Source organism: Microtus ochrogaster, chromosome X (assembly GCF_000317375.1).
Source record: "Microtus ochrogaster isolate Prairie Vole_2 chromosome X, MicOch1.0, whole genome shotgun sequence".
NCBI lineage: Eukaryota > Metazoa > Chordata > Mammalia > Rodentia > Cricetidae > Microtus > Microtus ochrogaster.
Genome location: NC_022026.1, coordinates 48,740,965 through 48,756,799, shown reverse-complemented (window position 1 = coordinate 48,756,799; position 15,835 = coordinate 48,740,965). Strand labels below are relative to the sequence as shown.

The following is a 15,835-nucleotide window of genomic DNA, read 5'->3' as shown; positions in this document are numbered from 1 at the left end:
TAAAAAAAACAAGTTAAAAAAGAAAGAAAACTGGGTCTAGGCCGGAGGTGGCGCCGTACACCTTTAATCCCAGCAGTCAGGAGGCAGAGATGAGTGGATCTCTGTGAGTTCAAGGCCAGTCTAGTCTATACAGTTAGTTCGAGGACAGCCAAGTTTGCATAAAGAAACCTTGTTTTGAAAAACAAAACAATGTACTTCTCCCCTCCCCCTGTCACCAAAAAGAAAGAAAATGGCATCTAATGACAGCTCATATTTCTGGGAGCACAATTAGGATTCCATGAAAAGACAAAAATGTTCAGCATTGACCTAAGTTAAAATGCTCTGCTTGTAGCCGTTCCCAAACATGAGAAGTAGGTTCCCAAGTGACTGCAGAGGACCTGGGGCTGCGTCTAAGGTCTAGCTCCTCTTTGCCTTATAGAGACTGCCAGTCCTTGCTGTTATTAGTAAGCTGAGTCTCACTGCAGTAGTGGAATTGAACATCCCTATCCAACAGAGTCAAGAGCTGCCCCAGGACTGGGCAGGCCATTGGACTATAACACTTGCACGGTGTGCCTGCAGGCCACAGCAGAGCTCAAGGACTACTGACTGGACGTACTTTGGTCATCTGATCTCTAAGCTCGTGGCCCGAGAAGCTGAAGCTAGGAACGCTCTGTTTGCTAGACCGCAGCTGTCAGCAAAGGGCTTAATGGGAACCCAAGTAAAACATAATGATGACCAAGATAACTATAAGTCACTGGGCACAAGCCTCCTCAGCGCGTGTCTAACACTCAGCCAGCTAATAAGAAGGGGAAGGGCTTCAACAACATCATAAGCCAGGGAGTGCAAACTTAATTTTATTTTAATACTAAAGAATTGTAAGCAGAGTGTGGCAGTGCATGCCTGCAATATTAGCACTTGGGAAAATGAGAAGGCAGACTGAGAGTTTAATAACAACTCAGGACACAAGCGAGACCTTGTCCGAAGCAATCAATCAATTCTGCATGACTTCAAGCACCAGAGTGACCCAAAAACAAAAAAGAAGGAAATGACAGTTGTTCACTAAGGTCAAGGAACAAATTAATTTATTTCACAGGTCTCTGAACTCCATAAGATGACAAGCGATTTCAAAGCAAGGACTATCGATAATCAAGGGTCCCCTGCAGTTGCCTAATAAAAGTAAGTCTGAAGAATAAACTAGTATTATCATATAAAGTATTGCTTATAGCCAGACATGCTAGCATACACCTGTAACTCCAGCACTTGGGAAGCTGGAGGAAAAAGATTATGAGATTGAAGGCACTCTGTGCTACACAGTACATTCAAGGCAAGCCTGAGACTCACAGTTTTACAGCAAGACCCTGCTTCAAAAAATAATTTTTAAAGTGTTTCTTATAGACTTTATTTGGGGATCTTTATTATAACACACAGACACAGTCACACACACACACACGCACGCACGCACGCACGCACGCACGCACGCACTTCTAGTTCTGGCCCAGAAAGGATAGCCTCATTCCTCCCAGGTTCCCCAGCTGGTATCAGTCTCTGGCCTCCACATGTGCTTGCACAGGTAGGCACACCTATATACATACATACCACAGATAGTACAAAGAACAGCAAAAAAAAACCCCACCCAATTTAAAATGTGTTATGGCCTATATAATTTGTTTGAATAGCATCCTTGAAATGACAAAACTAAACAGGGTTAAGTGAAGATTAGGAGTTACCTAGGGTCAGGGATAAGGAAAAGATGTGGCCAGGACTATCAAAAGGTAATATTGCTAAAACTACTGTGTATTTTGAATATAGTGGACACAAAACTCTACACAAATTGTAAAGTTATATATAACTAAACACAATGAGTGTATATAAAATCGGTGAAACTGAAGGTTAATGGATTGTGTCAATGTCAACTTTCTACCTATGAAATTATGCCTCAAGAGTTAAGAGGTATAATGGTGTGCATTGTAATTCTAGTAGACGGGAGGTAGAAGCAGAAATAAAAATCAGAAATTCAAAGTCACCCTTGGCTATATATTGAGCTCAAGACCAGCATGGGTTATAAGAGATCCTGTTTTAAAAACACAAACAGGCAAAAAGTAAACTGTAAAAGTTGGGGATATAGCTCAGTGACAGAGTACTTGCTTGACATGCACAAAGCCATGGGCCCAATCTGCAGCCCTATATAAACCAGGCACGGGGACACACTCTTGTAATTCCAGCACTAAGGAGGTAAAGGCTTGAGGATCAGAAGTTCAGGGTCATGTGAAAATGAATGAAGCAGGAATAGGCCCCCTTACTAAATAACTGATTAATCTTCATAAGCCATTTCTAAAAAAAACCTGACACTCATCATTTAACTAAGGGACTAGATTTTCCAAATGAGACTGTGGCAATGGTCAGAACCTGACTTTAGAAACTACAGGTTTGATGATCTGTTCTTGTGTTCTCCATTTCCCTCGGTTCCCTGGGATGGGCAGACGCTTAATGATGAGAATACATCCCTTAAAGGGGAAGGGAAAAAACTCAACTATATTCTTTTTGCATATCTGGAGGTCATGGATCTCCCCATGATTCTGGTACATGAAATGAAGGATGCTGATTCTAGAATCATGTCGCATCCCACCTGAATTTCACAAACTGTGATTGCACTGGATTCTGCTTCATGGGCAGGAGATGGAGAGTGTCTCTCACTCTAGTCCACTGCAATTGTCTTGGCTTCCATGAGCCACCATAACCAGTTTAGTGTGCTTAAATGAAGATGCACCAGTGAAGAGTTCAAAAGACCGGTCAGAAGTTATCAGAGAAGGAATACGCATGGACCGTGCTCTTACTACTTTATTGAATAAAGAATTTTCGAGAATAACATGTGATAGGCCTGCATTGCAAGAAACAAAGCTGAACATGGTAGTTTAACATCAAATGGTAAGCAAATTAATATTTCTTGAATAAAATTGTGTGTGTAGCTGTCATGGAAAAACAAAAGTCTGCAGCTCAGTATTTTTCAATCTGTGGAATGTTTCAAAAAGCATAAGAAAAATGAGTAGCATTTCTTTTATATGTTTCAAATCAATTACACAGGTATTTCACAAATTTACCTCACCCTCTCCTGCTTTCCAAATAAAGTCTTAATATAAACATGAAAAATGCCAGTAATCACAAGAGACTGCCAAACTCACAGCAGAAGGTAACATCTGAATTAATATGTATTATGTAAAACAAAGCCAAGAATGCCCACTATTGCCAAATTCATGTAGGCACATTTCATAATTCACTTCTAAGCGTTTAAGTTTGTCATGTTCACAGTTACTGTTTTCAGTACAACTGTTTCTTTAAGGGCTCCGACTCTCTCTTGGAAAAGAAGAATAAATTGTTTACATCAGTGATAGGATTGCTGCTATAGTATATAAGAGAAAAAGAAAACTCATCACAATTACCAGAACTATGACATATTATAAATTGGGGGATGCATTTTAAGGGAAAACATAATTTACTTTTACATTAGGAATTAAACAGTATAAACATAGTATGGGCCCAAACAATAAAATCCAAGAGAAAGGCTCAACTTTCAATGGTATGTTTGTATTATTTAAAAATGCAGGATTGGGGGCTGGAGAGATGGTTCAGAGGTTAAGAGCATTGCCTGCTCTTCCAAAGGTCCTGAGTTCAATTCCCAGCAACCACATGGTGGCTCACAACCATCTGTAATGGAGTCTGGTGCCCTCTTCTGGCCTGCAGGCATACACACAGACAGAACATTGTATACTAAATAAATAAAAAAATAAATATTTTAAAAAAAATAAAAATAAAAAATGCAGGATTGGGAATTTACACTGTATCTGCGTCAATGGATAAATAATAAAATCACCCCCCCAGAACCATTTTAGGGTAATATGGGAAAGGTCCTTATACATTGCCTAATACAAGTTATAGTTGAACTAAAAGTTCTTTGAGTCAACCATTTTATTTATTTAGTTCGTTTGTTCAAATTACTATCTTTTTATTCTTGTGCTACTTGAGGTCTTATACATACTAGACCAACCATCTACCAATGAGCTAGATGAATAAGCCTCCAGAGTCAAGAACTTTAAATACTGACACGTGTCTTGGTTACCAGTGAGGCCAATGAACATTATCTGTACTGAAGCATGGGTACACTTTCTACCGCACTTTGATTCTCTTTAGCAACCAGGCAAAATCACAATGCTTTCTAGAAGAAATCACAGTATCTAAGATATCAGGCTGCTGGTGTCATGACCACTACTAAAAGTAGCTGCTACTCGTGTTCGGTAGCTTTGATTTGCTTTTCTCTCCACCCAGACCTACTGAGAATCCTGCTTATCATCAGGGTGAAGAAAAGGCTGAGTGCAGGCCAGAAAAGACACTGTCTGCCTGCCTTCCCCCACCTGACTCTGTTACACACCATAACCGATAATGTTCCTCAAGAACCACCTGATCCTCAGAAAACGCAGTAGTGAGAACATTTGATGGGGAGGCATGGGAAAGGCTCTGGAGATCAGCCATACCATAGTAAACCTCATCCTCCTTTCTCACATAATTCTTAATGACCTTATATAGGACATAGGACAGCTCAAGGATATTCAAGGCCAAAGACACCAGGGACACCACCAGCATGAAGAGGATGAAGATGGTTTTTTCTGTGGGGCGAGAGACGAAGCAGTCCACCTGATGTGGGCAAGGAGCTTGCTCACAAATGTAAACTGCCCTCAGGGTAAATCCATAAATGTACCACTGGATCAGTATGAAGGCCACCTCAAAGACAGACTTGAAGACGATACTGAGCATGTAGGTTAGCAGCAACCGGCCTTTCCTTCCCATCTTAGCGTGTTCTTCACTGCCACTCTCGAACTTCTTCTCTTCAGTTTGCTCTAAGTGTGCTTCCACGTAGGCACCATTAACATGAACAACTCCAAGCTCCTTCTCTAGCTTCTTCAGGTTCTGGTTCTGCCGGGTCTCATAGAACATGTGTGCCAGGTATAAGAGTGTGGGCACAGACACGAAGATGATCTGGAGGACCCAGAGGCGCACGTGAGAGATGGGGAAAGCTTGGTCGTAGCAGATGTTTTCACAGCCAGGCTGCCGAGTGTTGCAACGGAACTTCAGCTGCTCATCACTCCAGGCTGACTCAACGGCGGTCCCCAGGAGCAGGATGCGGAAGATGAAAAGGACCCTGAGCCATACCTTTCCTTCAGTCGGGGCGTAGGGCTGAACCTTTTTTAGAAGCTTGGCTAAGGCACTCCAGTTGCCCATGTTGCCCTCTCGCCGTTGTTGCATTTCAAAGAGAAGCAGGCACAGCAAGTGACTGCACGCCTTGGAGGATGAAGTAAATGAAAACATAAGTGCAAAAGTCACACCTGCCTCAAGTTTAAAAGCCTACCGCTGTCTGGCCCCTTCCTCACGCCATCTCCTAATAAAAGAAAATTGCTGACAACAGGCAAAAGCTTATGTGAATTCATTTTTATAAGTGGCAACCTGCACCAGAACATATGTGTATCTATAATGAGCCAAGTTACATAAATGGGAAACAGATAAATGTAAAGGTCTCCTTCATTTCAGTATAAAACAATCTCCAAAAATAATGAGTCAACTCTTTAGCATACTAACAATTCATACGCATACACTGACTGGCGCAGTTTCAGAAGTTGGGCCACCATTTCCCAAAGAGAGACAATGATATCCATTCAGCCATTGTTTATTCAGTGTCTACTAGGTGAAATGTACTCTAACAGGCACGGGCTCTTTCTGGTGAGTAAATCAGAATATACTTGTGGCATGTACAATCAACTGGGCAAACTCACTAATTTCAAATATGGAGTTTTGCTGGTACATGCCAGTAATCTCCAGCCCTCAGAATACTGAAGTGGAAGGATCACTCAGAGTTCTAGGCCTACCTTTGCTTCCTAGTGAATTCCAGATCACCCTGAGATACCCACTGAGTTACCCTGAGCTACAGAGTAAGAACTTGCCTCAAAAAGTATAACATTTTATTAAATACATAATATAATTTATAAGATAAGGAATGAAGAAATCCAGTGCAAGATACGGCTTACACCTTAATTTCAGAAACAGGTGTGTGTGTGTGTGTGCGTGCGTGTGTGTGTGTATGTGATAGCTTATAATCAAAGGAAGTCTCAGTGAGCAAATGAATACACAGCAGTTGCAAATTTAAATAGATGCTGAGAAGAAAATAACCAGGACACACTGACCAAAAAAATGAGGTAGGAAAGCACCAGCCAGACTGATTAGAGATAGTCGGACAAGAAGTAAGAAAATTATTGCCAGATGTGAAAGAAACAACAGAGATTCAAAAAGGAAAAAACTTGCTATATTCAAAGAATTAAAAGGCAGAAGTTGAGGTAGCTGTTGAGCAAGTGGGCAGTGTAAGGGATGAGCGAGAGTCACAGAAGAGTTACATCAGATACCACCTAGCAGCAGAAAAGCCGGGATGCTGGAACAAAGATCACACTGTGAAACTAGGACAAGGCTAAGGCCATGGGAGAAAGTACAAACGGTTGGTCCCAGGCTTGCAGGATGAGTGGGAGGACAGGCAGGGCAGGCAGGGCAAGATTAGGGCAAGGGACAGAGAGATTAGGAAAAGGATAGGAGCTCTGTTCTAATAGATAGCAAGTGAGTTTTGGTGGAAACAAACTATCAAGAGGCTATCAAGAATGACAGGGGCCTGGCGAGATGGATTAGCAGTTAGGAGGACATGAGTATGCTATATGAAGAACTCAAGGTGAAAACCTTTCAGAAGGAACAATGATGCCATCCCCTAGCCTACTGAATGTGGGTGGAAGTGGGCATGACAGAAAATATGAGCCAAGCAGTTCTGAAGACTTGGTAGTCTTCATCCATTTCTTCCCTAAAGGCCCTGTTTCTTCATGAAAAAGTCCTCAAAGCAAAAGCAGAGTGACATGCTTTCTGCTTCCAATTCAGAGAATAGTAGATGATCTTACCATGGATGGGCCACAGATAATTTCTATAAAACTAACAAACAACTATCATTTTTAATTAAATACTTTCAATGCAGCAAATCATTTACAAAGTAATTTTTCATTTGCTGAATTAAAAATCATACTTAAAATTTTAATCCACCTCCTGTGAAAAAGCATTTTTCCCAAACACAGTCATTGTAAGCAAATGAGTATAATAAAACAGAAAAAAGATTCTTAACACAAGCACAGTAAGACTTGGCCAATTAATAATCAATTTTAGAAGCTAAACCATACAACTAATTTGTTTCTTGTTTTAATGGCCATTCTGCAGAGTACTTTCAGTACTGTGAGAAAAAATTAAAATGAACCCTAGAAAAAGAGAAGGGTTAACGAAATTTACAGCGTGCCAATCACCTGAGATTGGTTGCAACTGTTATCCAAGAATAAGAACTGAAGCTTCCCCAAATTAAAATTGTTAGCGAGTTATCAAATTATAAGGCTTCAAAGTACACAAAGTACTTTCTCAGCTGGATAAATAACACATTTTAGATGAACTTTCCTCTGTTGCACAGATTACAAAAGTAGTCCTATTAAGCTAAAGTCACCAAGATCTAGAGTTTATAATTAGTTCATTCCTCAAGGCTAATTGAAAACAAGTCATTGGCAGTATAAGACTTCCCTATTTCTTCTCAATCATTTGTCACATTTAAACAGGGCTTAGTCGCTAGAGATTTGAAGGTGCCTTCAAAATTGAGCTCCTTTTGCAAAACACATAGGGTGAAATGGTAAAGAAAGATCCCCAGAACTAACTTTAGTCTAGTCTATAAAAACATAGCCGACAAGTCAAGAAACAATGCTGGGGGCAAACAGGAGTCATAATATTGTTAACTAATTCAGGGTACAGTTCTTAGCAATTTTCAAGAACTATATGAAGTTCTTAAGCTTTTCAGATATTCTGTTCTGAAAAAGTTCTTACTAAACATATGAAAATAGAGATCTAAGATTCAAAAGGATGAAAATAACTGAGAATGAGTCATCTTAGCTAAGCAAATGCTTCACAGGAAAGTTTAAAACCCTCTTGCAGAACATTATTTTTAAACTGGACAAGATCTTTCTAATTTTAAAATATAAAACGTAGGACTTCCAGTTTCAGCTCAACACACGCGGGGCTTAGCTATATCATCATTCCTGTCATTACAGCAAGAAAGCCCTAACGGATTTAAAATTGCCAAGTTTTCTCCAACCCACCAAAGAACTGAGGACACAGGGCAAGACAGCCCCTCTCTCTAGATGGGCAGACACACACAATCTTACCCAAGACACTTACGCGAAGTGAAGACACTAGGGTAAAATATTAGTAAAGAAAATAAATCTGACAAACGTCGAGTGCAACAAGCGTTTGGAGTGAGAGCTCTCCGAAGAAGAGACCCTCCTACTCCACAGCTCTGCCTCCAGGAATCTCACCAGGTTCTGACTGAAATCTCTTCCCCTCTGAAGGAGAGGAAATGTAACCATTCTGAGACAGCCCCAAAAGTAAGAGCCAATAAGAATCTCTTCCTTGCTAGGCATGATGGCGCCTGCTTTTCATGCCAGCCCTTGAGAGACAGAAGCAGTTTGAGGCCACCTTAGGAGTTCCAGGACAGCCAAAGCTACACAGAGACCCTGTCTCAAAAAACAAAAACAAAACAACAACAGCAAAAAAACCAAAACACAACAAAACAAAAACCCTCTTCTTTGGGGAAGGAGAATGTAAGCATTTTTGAAATGTACACTGGAAAAAGGGAACAGTTTTCAAGTAAATTCACTCTCGTTGCCTAGGCCAACTTGTACACACGTACTCGGAATCTCCTGCCTCAGCCTCTCAAACAGCTAGGATTACAAGTCTGTACCATTTAGCCCAGTTCAAACAAGTTCAGAATGTTCTTCAGTAACCAAGGCACATATATCCTGGAAGAAGGGGGAATTAACTAGCTCTAGTCCAAGTGTTCTTTCTATTTCACCTAACGTAAGGGAAAAAAGGAGCAGCAGCCCTAGCCATATTTGGTTTTTTGTTGTTTTTTTCTTTCTTTTTATTTATTTATTTATTAAAGATTTCTGTCTCTTCCCCGCCACCACCTCCCATTTCCCTCCCCCTCCCCCAACCAAGTCCCCCTCCCTCATCAGCCCAAAGAGCAATCAGGGTTTCCTGCCCTGTGGGAAGTCCAAGGAACCCCCACCTCCATCCAGGTCTAGTAAGGTGAGCATCCAAACTGCCTAGGCTCACAAAACCAGTACGTGCAGTAGGATCAGATACCCCTTGCCATTGTTCTTGAGTTCTCAGTAGTCCTCATTGTCTGCTATGTTCAGAGAGTCCGGTTTTATCCCAGGCTTTTTCAGACCCAGGCCAGCTGGCCTTGGTGAGTTCCCGATAGAACATCCCCATTGTCTCAGTGTGTGGGTGCACCCCTCGCGGTCCTGAGTTCCTTGCCCGTGCTCTCTCTCCTTCTGCTCCTGATTTGGACCTTGAGATTTTTGTCCGGTGCTCCAATGTGGGTCTCTGTCTCTGTCTCCTTTCATTGCCTGATGAAGGTTAATATTCAGGAGGGTGCCTGTATGTTTTTCTTTCCTAGCCATATTTGTAAAGGATACAGCCAAGGACTTGGACCCAACTGAAGCCCTACATTACAAAGCACTTTCTCCATCTTCTTCTTTCCCAACATTTCAACAGGGATCCAGTACAGAACAATGGATTATCACTAAAATGTGCTGCAAGCAAGAGAGTCTCTATTTAAAGTTCTTAGGAAAAAGAAAGAGCCAAAGGGTAGAAAAAACAAACAAAAGGACTAGAGCAGTGGTTCTCAACCTGTGGGTTTGCATATCAGATATTTACATTACAATTCCTAACACTAGTAAAACACAGTTATGAAATAGCAATGAAAATCACTTTGTGGCTGGGGGGGGTCACCATTCATGAGGAACTGTATTAAAGGGTCATAGCTGGGAGGTTGAGAACCACTGCTCTAGTGACAACTGAAGGGAGTAGCAACTAAACTTCTACCATTAGAAATGGGGCTAGTGAAGTGACACACTCAGCAGGTATAGGTGCTTGCTGTCAACCCTAAGGACCCGATTCCGTGCTGCCAACCCTAAGGACCCGAGTTCCATGCTGCCAGCCCTAAGAACCTGAGGTCCATTCCCAAAACTCACATGTTTGAATGAAAGTTCAATCCCTGCAAACTATCCTATGATCTCCATGTGTGCAGCCACACACTTGCATGAATGCACACATAGAAACTGAATGAATGGATGGATGAACAAACAAACAAAGGAATGAATGATGAAAAAAATTTAATGGCTTAGTTCCTGGCTGAGGAAAATAAACTCTCTACTAAAGGCCTATTTATTTCAGTTTGTATCACCCAATATACCATACCCAGTGAACACACAGAGAACACAAGGCATGCAAAGGGGTGAGAAAACCTATCTGAATAGATAAAGAAGTATCAGAACCAGATGAAGACAAGCCTTGAGGCTTGAGAATTATTACATAAGGAATTTAAAATAACTATGAATAAACTGGGCATTATAGTACAAGCCTGTAATCCTGGCACTAAGAAGGACCACTAGTTTAAGGCCAACTAAAGTTGCATAGTGAGACACTATGTCAAACAAAAACAAACGGTGATCAATGCATTAAGAACTCAGAAAGTATGCCTTTAATGCCAGCACTCAACAGGAAACGTCTGAGGCCAGCTGGGGATACACAGTAAGGCACTATATCTTGAAAAGAAATAAGAATGTTAAGAAAGAAATTAGGGGGAGAAGTCACCTTTCCTAACCCTCTACAACTACTCAAACACTCACGACAATAGGAAAAGCTTGCTGTTGTGGTAAGAAAGCTGTGCTTTCACCTCCCCTACATCCCACTCCAGCTCACAAAGAAAAGAGAAACAGAATGCAGAAAGCAACTTCTTGCGTCTGCTGATAAAAGGTTCTGGGTTTTTTTGCTTTTTTGTTGTTTTGTGTTTTGAGAACGATCTTGCTATGTCGCCAAGGCTGGTCTGAAACTCAAAGGATTCTTTCACCTTGGCCTCCAGAGTAGCTGGGCCTTGAGTGAATTGACAGCATTCACCACCATGTTTGCTCAAGATCATTTTTGAACACTGTAGCTAACACCATGCACTGGATGGCTAGGGGGAACTAAAAACCTTTCTTTAAACACCAGGAACAAGACAAGACCACCTGTTTTGGTCACTTTCACAACTTTACACTTGAAGTTCTAGCTAGCTCAATTAGGCTAGACAAAGAAATAAAGACATCCAACTTGGAAATGAATAAGGAAAAACTATTCATCTTCACAGATGAAATCCTAAAGAATCGACAAAAACAAAACAAAAAAATCTATTAGGCCTAATAAAGTTAGCAAAGTTGTAGAAAATAAGATCAAAACACAAAAATGCAAGCATCAAAGTCATATGTAGTTACCATATGACCAAGGAATTCTGCTACTAGGTATACATCCCAAAGGACTGAGAACAAGTACTTGGATCCTTGTTTGTGAAGTAATGTTCATTATAGCCAATAATGGAAACAATTTAAGTGTCCATAGCATATTAATGGATTGGAAAAATGTGAGGCATACATGATAGGTATATTATATATGTATCATATATAGAATACATACACAATATGTACACATATATGACAATACAATGGAACACTAAAAGAATGAAGTTCTCATATGTACAACATGAATGAGCCTCAAGAATATTTAATGGAAGAAGCCAGATTTTATAAAAAATGATAAATACTGCACCATTTCAGAACTATAAAAATCTATACTAGACAAAAGTCACAGGAAAGTTAAAGTAGCTTGAAGTTACTAAGTATTAGGGTGCAGTAAGTAAAATATAGGAGATAGTGCTGAATTAGTTCCAAGCTTCTATTTAAGCTAATGAAAGAAGATTGAAAACGACATTAGGGCTGTTTTCACATCACTGAGAATGCAGCTAATGTCACTGAACTGTAACACTCAACTTAAAATGCTAAATTCTGTTATACAACTTTCCTCACAATTAAAAATAAACAGGAGTATTGCTTTATGCTACCAACAAACAATTTTAAATGGAAATTAAGAGATCAATTTTAGTTACAAAAGCATGACAATGAATGAATAAATAGATGAAATACTTGGGGATAAATCTGAGATTCTATGCAACTGCTATCAAAATTCCAATGGCTTCCCCACCTCCAGCTGATCTTAAAATCAATATGGCAGCACAAGATGCTTCAACGTACAAAAAGAACATTGAAATGAAAATAATTGGAAGACTCATATTTTCTGATTTCTAATTTTATTACACAGTTGTAATAATCAAGACAATTTGGTATTGGCATGAAGACAGGTACAAAGCCCAAAGGACAAAATGAAATGTACCCAACCACATCCCCACTCCCACACACTCATACCTATGGCCAAGTGATTTTCAGCAAAGGTGCCAATACGAGTCAGTGGAAGAAAGAACTGCTCAACAAAAGGTAGGACAACTGGATAGTTACATTAAAAGAACAAATATAAGAGCCAGATATGGTGGCTCATGACTGTAATCCCAGCATGTAGGATGTGGAAGCAGGGAGATCAGACGTTTGAAGTCATCCTTGGTCAAAGCTGAGTTGGAAGGCAACCTGAACTATTTTGAGACCCAATCTAAAAGAAAAATAAAAAAAAAAAACAGGGGCTGGGGATTTTGCACTGGGAGTAAAGTGTCTGGCCTTGGAAGCATAAGGACAGTCCTATTTCAGATCTTCAAGACCCACATAAAGCCAAGCATAGCTGCACAACTGATTATCATTAGTCCATGCAAAAATGTACACGGGGGATAAGGCTATCCCTGAAGCATGCTGGCTGGCCAGTCCAGTCAACTGATGAACACCAAGTTCAGGAAGAGACGATATCTCAAGAAGTAAGGTGTAGGCCGGGCGGTGGTGGCGCATGCCTTTAATCCCAGCACTTGGGAGGCAGAGGCAGGCGGATCTCTGTGAGTTTGAGACTAGCCTGGTCTACAAGAGCTAGTTCCAGGACAGGCTCCAAAACCACAGAGAAACTCTGTCTCAAAAAACCAAAAAAAAAAAAAAAAAAGAAGTAAGGTGTAGTCGGGCATGGTGGTGCATACTTTTAATCACAGCACTAGGGAGGCAGTGGCTGACAGATCTCTGAATTTTCCAAGGCAGCTTGGTCTATATAGCGAGTTCTAGGATAGCCAGGGCTGCACAGTGAGATCCTGTCTTAAACAAAAACAGGGCTTAGAGGGATGGCTCAGTAGTTAAGAGTACTAGCAGCTCTTCTAGAAGTTCAGGGTTGGATTCCCAACAACCAAATGATGACTCACCAACCATCTAGATTTCCCATTCCAGGGGATCCAATGCCCCCTTTTGGCCTCTGTGCAGACTGCATGCATGTGGTGCAAACACATGTACATTAAATTAATTCATTAAACATGAAAATAAGGTTGACCCCTATATTACACTATAGGAAAATTATACAAATATTAACTCAAAATAGATCAAGGACCCAATAACTATAAAAGCTAAAATTATACTAGTATTCTATTAAATACATATAAACACATCTAAACTTTCACATCCTTGAATTTCAGTGGTTTTTTTAATGTGATTATTAAAGGGAAAGTAAATAATATATCATCAAAATTAAAAATTTTGTGCATCAAAGACATCAACAAGAATATGACAACATCTTCTGGGCGCGTGGGAACCATAGGAGAGGGGAGAGGGGAGAGGAAAGGAGGGGAGCAGAGAAAAATGGATAGCTCAATAAAAAAATTTAAAAACACAAAAATGTATATAAAAAGACTACCTATATAATGAGAGAAAATATTTGCAAACCACATACCTGATGAGAAACTTATACTCAAAGTCAACAACAACAAAAAAAGAATCAATTTAAAAATGGGCTTTTATAGGCAGATCTCTCTAAGTACCAGGGCAGCCTGGGCTACATAGTGATCTTACAGAGATCTTATATTTAAAAAGAGCTGAATAGACAATTCCCTAAATAAAATGTACAAGTGGCTGGACAGAAGGCTTAGGAGTTAAGAACACTTGCCATGTAATCATAAGGACCAGAGTTCAGATCCCTACCACCGTGTAACAAACAGGCACCCCTGTAAAAGTCTGTAACATTCCAGCTCTAGGGAGACAGAAATGGGAGGATCACTGGGGCTTGCTGGCTTCCAGCCTAGCTAAGACACAAGCACCCAAGTTCAGGAAGGGATCCCGCCTTAAAGAAATAGGTAGAAAAGAATTAAGGAGGATGCCTAATACCTTCTCCAGGCTTCTGTGTATCTATAGGCATGAACAATGCACAGATTTATATGCATACATTCGCACACACATGTAAATAAATCAACATAAATCTCTGAAAAAGAGGACAGTATACAAATGGTGAAAATGTTCATGAAAAGATGTTCAACATAACCAATCACAGGTGAGTGTAAATCAAAACAACAACGAAGTACTACGTTACATCCACTGGGATGGCTGCAATAAAGTCAAGATGTGGAAAAACTGGAGCCTGCCTACAGTGCTGGGGGGAATATAGAGTGCTGCTGCTATGGAAACTAGTTAGGCAGTTCCTCAGAGAAGTTAAACATAGAATTTCCATATGATATTCTTTCTACTCCTAGGTATACACCCTACAGAACCGAAAACAAGACCTCTCATACTTGCACATGACTGTTCACAGCAACACTGTTCCCAACAGCCAGCAGGAAGAAATGACCAGACATCCATCCACTAAAAGTCCCTAAACAAAACATGGTAGGTGCAAATACAGCAAAATGTCATTCAGGAATGATAAAGAATGAAACATTGATACATGGTACAATGCGAACAACCCCCCCCCCCAAATTTTGTTAAGCAGAGGAAACCAAATTTAAAAGTCACATGCCATACAATTTTCCATATACCAAATATTCAGAATATCTACGCCCATGAACACAAAAACCAAATGCAAATGCCAGGATAAGAGCTGAAATGGAGAGTTTGCACTTAATAAACATGGACTTTTCTTTTAGGGATATAAAATACTTTAAAACTTGAAAGACTGTGAATGTATTACATGTCACTGAAATGTGCATTTGAAAATGACTGATTTATGTAATGTGAATTGTATATTAATGGGGCGGGGGGTAAAACTGTATCTTAAAACTACCAGTTCTACCAGGAATCAACTTCCGTGGAACTTAGGAAATTAAACTATTTAAGCATCAGTTCCTCCCACATAAAAGACAATTCTTTCTAACGTAGGAGGTAAAGCAGCTAAACAATACATGGAGGAAAGACTTTAAACAAGAGTTATTGTTGTCTTATTAATATATTTATTTCAACTTGACTTACACAAGAAAGACATTCAATTGTTTTTCTTGAGTATGATTCTTCACAGTGTGAGAATGCCTGCCCTCCTTTTAAACCAAAGACTCTGCTCATCGTTCTCAAGAAGAGAGTGCAGTGTGCTTTGTTCATCTTTGGGTGGAATAACAGCTATTCCAAGCCACTGACTGGACAAGCGTGAAGAGTTTGGGTATGTTTCTGTATGCCTGATTCCTGAACAGTCTACTTGTCTGTTTGAAAGAGGTAACTACACACAACTTGCGATGTCACCATTTAAAGAATTTACCCCAAATCCAAATGAAAGGAAAAAGAATTTTCAGTGGAAGTCCCCTAACTTATTAACATTACTTCCTTAGACTCCAAGAAACAGATAGAAACAGGTTGTTGGGTCACTGAGGCCACTATCCTACTGCTTAACAACAGAAATAAGCAAATTCCTCTGTAAAAGTTAGGTGATAAATATTTTGAGCTTCACGGGTCATATACTGCAACTAACTACTCAGCTCTTTAAA

The 15,835-nt window shown here is 40.1% G+C and overlaps 2 protein-coding genes across 3 annotated transcripts in view; both read right to left on the bottom strand.

Moving 5' to 3' along the window:
* Cdkl5 (cyclin dependent kinase like 5) overlaps positions 1-15,835 on the bottom strand; it is a 195,819-nt gene that overhangs the window by 101,346 nt on the left and 78,638 nt on the right. The window lies entirely within an intron of this gene.
* LOC101987052 (gap junction alpha-6 protein-like) lies at positions 4,324-5,250 on the bottom strand. Its single transcript, XM_005358823.2, has one exon. The coding sequence runs from the start codon at positions 5,248-5,250 to the stop codon at positions 4,324-4,326; it is 927 nt and encodes a 308-aa protein (XP_005358880.2).

Coding starts and splice junctions, on each gene's coding strand:
- LOC101987052 (XM_005358823.2), bottom strand. CDS start 5,250: ATGGGCAACTGGAGTGCCTTAGCCAAGCTTCTAAAAAAGGTTCAGCCC.